The sequence below is a fragment of the Antrostomus carolinensis genome, unplaced genomic scaffold, assembly GCF_000700745.2.
Source record: "Antrostomus carolinensis isolate BGI_N321 unplaced genomic scaffold, ASM70074v2 scaffold6883, whole genome shotgun sequence".
NCBI lineage: Eukaryota > Metazoa > Chordata > Aves > Caprimulgiformes > Caprimulgidae > Antrostomus > Antrostomus carolinensis.
Window position 1 is genome coordinate 68,755 of NW_010303108.1, and position 7,301 is coordinate 76,055.

General features: G+C 40.2%; 1 protein-coding gene across 1 annotated transcript in view; it reads left to right on the top strand.

Moving 5' to 3' along the window:
• The window catches only part of LOC104521859 (A disintegrin and metalloproteinase with thrombospondin motifs 2), a gene marked incomplete at its 3' end in the record, with an annotated part of 42,380 nt that overhangs the window by 22,886 nt on the left and 12,193 nt on the right, over positions 1–7,301 (top strand). Inside the window, exons 4-6 of the mRNA XM_029084016.1 lie at positions 3,738–3,894; positions 4,798–4,903; positions 6,515–6,658. Coding sequence (XP_028939849.1) covers positions 3,738–3,894; positions 4,798–4,903; positions 6,515–6,658 — 407 coding nt within the window. The remainder of the gene's footprint in view (positions 1–3,737; positions 3,895–4,797; positions 4,904–6,514; positions 6,659–7,301) is intronic.

A 7,301-nucleotide genomic window follows, 5' to 3' on the forward strand; every position in this document is an offset into this window, starting at 1 on the left:
TGATCAGCTGAGTAATGCTCTCCACAGGCCTGCTGTCCTGTTTGGAAAGAGATCCTTCCCAGCCAGGTCTGAGCTCCTAGCCAGCTGCAGGACCTGCATGTTCCTGGCAGTGTGGGCCCTTTGCTGGCCAACAGTAACACCTACACCTCTTCTCCATATGCAGCCTCCTAGTCCCCAAACTTTCTCTGTTTGATGTCTGACAAAGAGGGATTTTAACTTTACTTATAGTCCATATTACTGTGTACGGTTCATCTGTTTTCCTCTTTCTCCTTTTGCTTTGTCCATTTAATAGGGAACTGGCCTTTTCCGAGTCTGATGAAAGCTCCCCATTGACTTCCAACAGAAAATATTATCAAGTGTTATCTGATATCTCTACAGGAGTAAATTTTTGGACAATATCCTTCCAAAACATATTACATCTGCCCTGTCTAGTAACAAGTTGTGCCTGGTCCCATGATTTCCTAAGCTCCTTTCTTGCAGAACAGCAACATTTAAAGGTGAGACAGCTCAAAAAGTGAATAAAATGCAATATAAAGACATGTCTGGCTCAGGAAATCTCTGATCAGAAGACCACTGGAGCCTTGGAGCAGGTTATTTGGAGACAAATACTATGCTATACTTGCACTCCTCTAATTCCCTTTCCTGAGCATCCCATTGCCTCTACTACAGGAGAGGACCATGGCTTACGTGGTTCTTTGGTCTGAACCATTGCAGTTGTGTAGCATGGTGAGGTTGACTCAGACCCCAGACTGGTGGTTCCCTGGCCATGCAGTATTCTCTGTTAGTACTGTTGGAGCCTTTCTGATTTGGAAGTCCTTGACAAATTGCAGAGAGTGGGAATTCATATGAAAATTTGCTAGGAATCAAGAGGATTTCTCTTTTCAGGCTGCTGCGTTACAGTGAAGAAAGACAAGAGATTAGTGGACAGGTGATTTGTGTACTCAGCAGGTAGATTGGTTTTTCCTCTTACTCTTTGGAAGTCCTCCTCACTGACACAAGGCCTTGACTTGCTATTTATATCTCTAGCACATGGACTCTTAAAATAATTGGCTTCCTTCTGGATACCTCATTTCCCAACTTAAAGAGCAGTAAGGTTCAGTTTCACATGTGCCACGTTTCTGATGTAGAATTGTGTCATGGGCAAAGAAGTCAGGCTGTCAGATGAAATATGTTTTATAGACTTGTGTGTTCACAGTTTCTTCTCCTATGCCAAAGGGATTTTCTTCATTTTCCCCATTGCATTGGGTGCAAAAACCCCCACAATGTTCCACATTAACCAGTTGGTTCTTCTTTTGTTTGCTGGAAGACAAACTCTGTTTTGATAAATAGCCTTTGAGATGCTCTTGGATTGAACTAGTGGTTTTGCTCTCAGAGTGGACTTAGGTGTACAGTGAAAACGGTTGTCAGCTCATGCCAGATGCCAACACAGTGCCTGAGCCTGGTCTCTGGCAGACTCGATGCTTGTCAGAGAAGTGCTGCAAACTGCTGTGTTAGTTCATTCACAGACTGGTCTTTTGCTTCTGTGCTGGGGTCCGCTGCAAACGTTTCAGTTTAGGGGATAGGGAAGAGGTGACATATGACAGAGGAAAGCTATAAAACAACAGTTATTTAGAATTTATTGGGGTTTACATATTCTGTGCTTGTTTACAGAGATTTCTTTGCAAATATTTGGATTCCCTTAAACAAAGGATATGTTGATAGTGCATTGGGTTGGTTTTTTTTTTGTTTTCTGATCGATGCATCTTATAAAATGTGCTGATTTTTATTTGGTAAAATGTACAGAAGGAGGTCATTATGAGACACAGAAATATTAGTAAATGATACACAATCTGAGATTTTTCAACTTCATTTTACAATATTCTTTGCTTTTTGAATCTAGCAGTAAGACTTCTCACTAAGCTCCTTGAAAGGATTGATTTCTCTTGTGAAGCACTGGAGAAATGAGAACAAGGTGGAGATGAAGTCGATTGTTTGTTTATTTGTTTTTATTTTACCACTGATGGAAGTTATTAAAGTTTTCAACAATGGTCAAGCCTTGTTTAACTGAAGAGGATTTTTGCTTGAAGACCCAGGATTTACTCTGTTATAGTAAATCAAAATTTGTTTAAGTTTGTTCTTATAAATATATGAAGATACAATAATGGCACCACAAGGGTCCCACCATTTTAATACAGTTGTGAGTTCAATTTCCAAGGGAATTATGACTGGAAACAGTATGATCTAGTGCAGGATTATATTACAACTTTTTCATTCCACAGCAGTATCAGAATCCAAACTGTGCCTCTATTTGGTTTATTAATTTGTTTTTCTGAACATTTGCAGAATTTTAATATCCCAATTTTGCCAAAATCAGTCCTCAGTTTGGCAGACTCTTCATTTATCAGTTCCAGTTGTTCTTCCCCAACCCTTTGAGGATTTTCTTTTTCATGTAGTCAATACCCTATGTACTCCATCATGCACTCAACTAGAGGTTATGTCAAATACATCAGTATTGAAACACGAACTATAGTACTTCTCTCTTTATTTTTGGCCCAGGATAGGTTTTGCTCTACATTAAGTATTTTGGAATGACAAATGCTTACAGTACAGTATAGCATCTAAATTGTAGTGGTTTGTGTTATGATTACAGTGTTGTCATGGTAATATATTTTTTGCAAATGAAAAGCCAGGATTCACATATGTAGTTCTTACAAATCCTGGAAGGCCTGGGATGGGTCAATTAGTCATACATTTTATAGCATCCCACATGCAATAAGCTTTCCTAAGTCTTAGCAATGCACAGTATTAAGTAGAATTAGCTGGGAATTCTTAAGAAAGTACTATATAAAAAAAAGGCAGATGTAATAGTTGGATTTTAAAATATCTTTCTTGTACAAAAGAGTTGTCCTTTGCACATCTTCTAGCACGTTAGCTCATTTGAGTTGGCTAAGCCATGTTGACACACAACCCATGTAATGTGTGGTTCATAGAGAAAATGGTGTACCACAGTGGGAAGTTAGGTGTGCTGGCTTCTGAATGATCTTCAGATGTGGAATGAGTTAATAAAAATTCACTTTAAAAGACAGTCATTGGGAAAGTCCATTTCTGACAGTACACAGCTGAAAACAGCACGCTCAGTTTTTACACTTCCTAGGTCATCCAGTAGTGTTCAAAGGTCTGACAAAACAGCCCTAACTAACAGCTTGGTTTCACGACAAAAGTGATGATGAACCAGGGCAGGGTGCTGGCTGTCTGCTCTTGCTGCCATTTGCTCCCCTTGGCCATGAGGTGTTACCCTTCCCACGCTGGGTTACTCTCCACTGGCCAAGAGCTGCTGCAGTTCCAATAGGGCCACGGGCTCCATCAGAAGCTGTGTATCCAGACTGGAAGTGGTGGTGCAAGCTGGTGCCAGGGTGGCATAGAAATAATAACACACAGTGTACAATACAATATCAGTTTGTTCATTAAAAGATGCATATTTTTCTTCTGTTACATATTTTTATTTTGTTAGATCTTGAACTTCATTAAATGCAGAAATTGCATTTATTCTAACTGCTATATTTATTCTAACTTTAGCTATATTCTTACTTTCTTCATCCAGTAAAAAGTGTTTCTGAAGTGTAATTATCTCTTCATTAAGAACAGACTTTTAATAGAAATGAGATGTTTAGTCAAGTGCCTGAACAAGTTGGGGAAAAAAATGACCCAGGCTTTTAATAAATAACTATTGGTGTCTTTTTTTTCCTGGGCATGTGCAGTCCATGAGTCTGATAGAGATTGGAAACCCTTCACAAAGTCTGGAAAATGTGTGTCGCTGGGCCTATTTGCAACAGAAACCTGACACTGGGCACGCAGAATATCACGACCATGCTATCTTTCTCACAAGGCAGGATTTTGGTCCATCTGGCATGCAAGGTAAGAAGTTCATCAGGTTTTGTTTTGTAAATGTCAAGACTTCTGAGCAGCATTTGTGTTTAGCACTTAGCAAGGGTAGTGGTGCAAAGTTGAGTTGTTTATCTATCTTTTGCTTAGTTTTGGTCAATGTTTTCTCTCCCCAGGACCTCTGCACACAGCCATTTTCAGTTGTAACTGTTTCACTTATTATTTTACCTCTTCTTACTGGTGGGGTTGTTTATTGGATCATTTCTTTGCTCTTGCTGAAGCCAAGCAAATGGGATCCCTATGTAAACAGCCCTGAAAATGCCCAAAGATTAAAGAACTGATTTTGTGTTTAAAAAGTCTCCAAAGCTGTTGCCATGTTCCAGCAGGACTGCCAAGAAATATTGTAACAGCGAGGTGTAGAATGGGAAGGCCAAGTACTGTCCACTTTTTCCTTTTTGCAGGACTCTGCCTCCTGTGAGATCAGATTTGTTCACGGGAGGGGATGAATCTCAGAGTTTTTCCATTTCTTTTGGGTTGTCCAGATTTGCTGTCAGCACAGGGCTGGGCTTTTGCTCACATGTTCCCTGAGGGCTGGAACTGCACAGAGCTCCTTGTGAGCTGTGACACAGCAGCACACGGTGTCCTTTCCCCTGTTGCCTCATGCGCTTGGAGAAGGCAGTTGCAGGATGGTTGCAGAGGTGACAATGTGTTTTTTGATGAGCCAGGAACATAGTTTTAATTCATTCAACAGTCTGGTTTCAGCTGTTTTGTAGACGAGGGAGCACATTATTAAATGTTCAGGAGCAGAAGTCTCCTGAGAGGACCACTTCAACTATGTTTGTGTTACAAGAGAAGACAGATGCTTGTCCTAGAGCTTCTTACCACATCACCTTTCCATACTTGTTCATTTTCTGCAACACCGGGTATTTCTCACAGGCTATGCTCCAGTCACTGGAATGTGTCATCCTGTTCGAAGCTGCACTCTCAACCATGAGGATGGCTTTTCATCAGCATTTGTGGTGGCTCATGAAACTGGACATGTGTGAGTAGCAGTGTGGACGTTCTGTGTCTGACCTTATAATGTCATTGATGCTGACAAATATCGATGACATTGGAAAGATGCAGTTTATGTTAAGAAACAATATTCAGGGCTAGCCTTGGCTTCAGATCTCAGCTCTCTCAAGGCTTTCTTTACAGTCTTAAATAAGCTTTGTATTTTGGTATTTTCAAATGGAAAAAGGAACTAATACCAAAATAGTTTCCAGGGCTGCTTTGAGAGTAGATTGAATGATGTATTATAGTCTCCTGGTGGAAATGTAAAGTACTTATAATGCTGAAATATGAATTCATTGAGTCAGTGGAATACATGATTCTTGAAAACAATCCATATTAAATAAGCCCATCATCTACATATGTTACTGCTGGTAAAGGATACAACACTGTATAGAAACGGGGTGCCAAGCACTGAGGCTACAACTGTTCTAGATATTTCATATAAAAAACACAATCATTTTACTTATTGATGTGATTAGAGCCAGTGACCAGGCAGCAGTTGTCAGAGCTTTGGTTTCTCCCAGAGCATTTTAGTTTCCCTGTTTGCAGAGAACACCCACTGATTTCCCATTTTCTCTTTGGTAGAACAACAGTTCCCAGAAGGCTTTTTCTGAACAGTTTCAATCTATTCTGTTTTCCCTAAGAATGCCTTCAGGCCCTTTTCTCTTTGTTGTATCAGAATTATTAAGGGCTTTAAACAAAAAAATGCTAAAGTTTATTGAATCTCACTGTAAATGTATCTTAATTAGCCAGGGACATAGAATTGATACCCAGATGGTATTTAATTCCAGAATTTTTTAATTAGGATTAAAAAGAATATACAGTGAGCTTTAAAAGAGATACTGCTGAAGAATGTTTGTAATCCCTCAAATCACATTCAGCCCCAATCTGTTAATTTGGTTTAAGTTCTGGATAGATATTGCCCATGTTAGTCAAAAAATAAAATCTAAAGTATCTGTAACTTGGGGTAATTTTCTAGAAAGCACCCAACTCTTTCCAGGCTGTTTCACATCTAAACAATGGAGAATTGCTACTGGGCAATAGCAGCAGCTAGTCTAAACTAGCATCAGTGTGGCATCTTTTATTTTCCATGCAAAGGACTTGTCTACAATTGCAAATTACTTCAAATTAAGCTAAGGTGTAGTTTTTTAAAAATTAGATAAACTCCTGAATAGCTCCAGATTGGAGTATGAATAAATTTCTGTTAATACTCCTGGAGGGTGCAATAGATCTTTAATCCAAAAACTGATTCATTTATCTGCAGTAATTCACAAATGTGGGTGTGCACAGAAGTCCAAAGAAGGCATTTTTAGTCTATATTGAAAGTGGATTAAGCTAATCACATGAAAGTACTCTCAGGGGTCAATACTTCTGTGTGGGAGTGACTCCAGACCAGCTCTTCAGCTTCAGTCTCACCCTGTCTCACTTCTCATTACTTTGCTGATATGGACAAAGGTCATGGGACGTAAGAACCTTGTTGTAATCAACCACTAGTGATATATTGGGATGTCACTTGGGCACTCAGACATTTGGGGTGTCACTTGGGCACTCAGAGTTCACCTGTGATGTAACCCTGCTGGCTCTCTTCTCTGTGGGGCAGTTTAGGCATGGAGCACGACGGCCAAGGGAACAGATGTGGGGACGAAGTCCGTCTGGGGAGCATCATGGCCCCCCTCGTGCAAGCCGCCTTTCATCGCTTCCACTGGTCTCGTTGCAGCCAGCAAGAGCTGAATCGCTATCTCCAGTGAGTAACTGTTAAGCAGCCTCTCTCCTTTGATTAGGAAGCATGTAAGAACAATTCTCTCTCTAGTATTTGTGCTTTCTTCTTTTGTTAGTTACTCAAATGCGGTTGAATCATAGAATCATAGAATGGTTTGAGTTGGAAGGGACCTTAAATATCATCTAGTTCCAACCCCCCTGCCATCAGCAGGGACACCTTCCACTAGACCAGGTTGCTCAAAGCCTCATCCAGCCTGGCCTTAAACAAAGAAACCTCCCTATCCTATTGGGAGCGAGATGCTTTCCCACCAATTGCAAATAATAATGGAAGTTGTCCGTGACTTTGATTTCAGTCCATTTTAAAGTGTTCTCATTTCACATACATCTATTCATTTTCTGGACAGTGATTTTATGTGTGCTGTCCTCTCATGGGTTATGAGAAGACACTGTTACTGATCTCATTGCTACCTTTCCTCCCACCCTAATCTAACTTCTAGCTGGAGGAATGTCTGTGCTACCCATCAATGTGGTGTGTATCTTAGAGATTCCAAATTCAGCTTCAACGGTCATTTGTTGCTTATGATACCTGTCAGTGATAAGGTGGTGCTGCCTAAAGAGGAAATTCTGCCCTTTAAGTGCTCAGGGCTTTTCTTGACCTTAATAGTTAT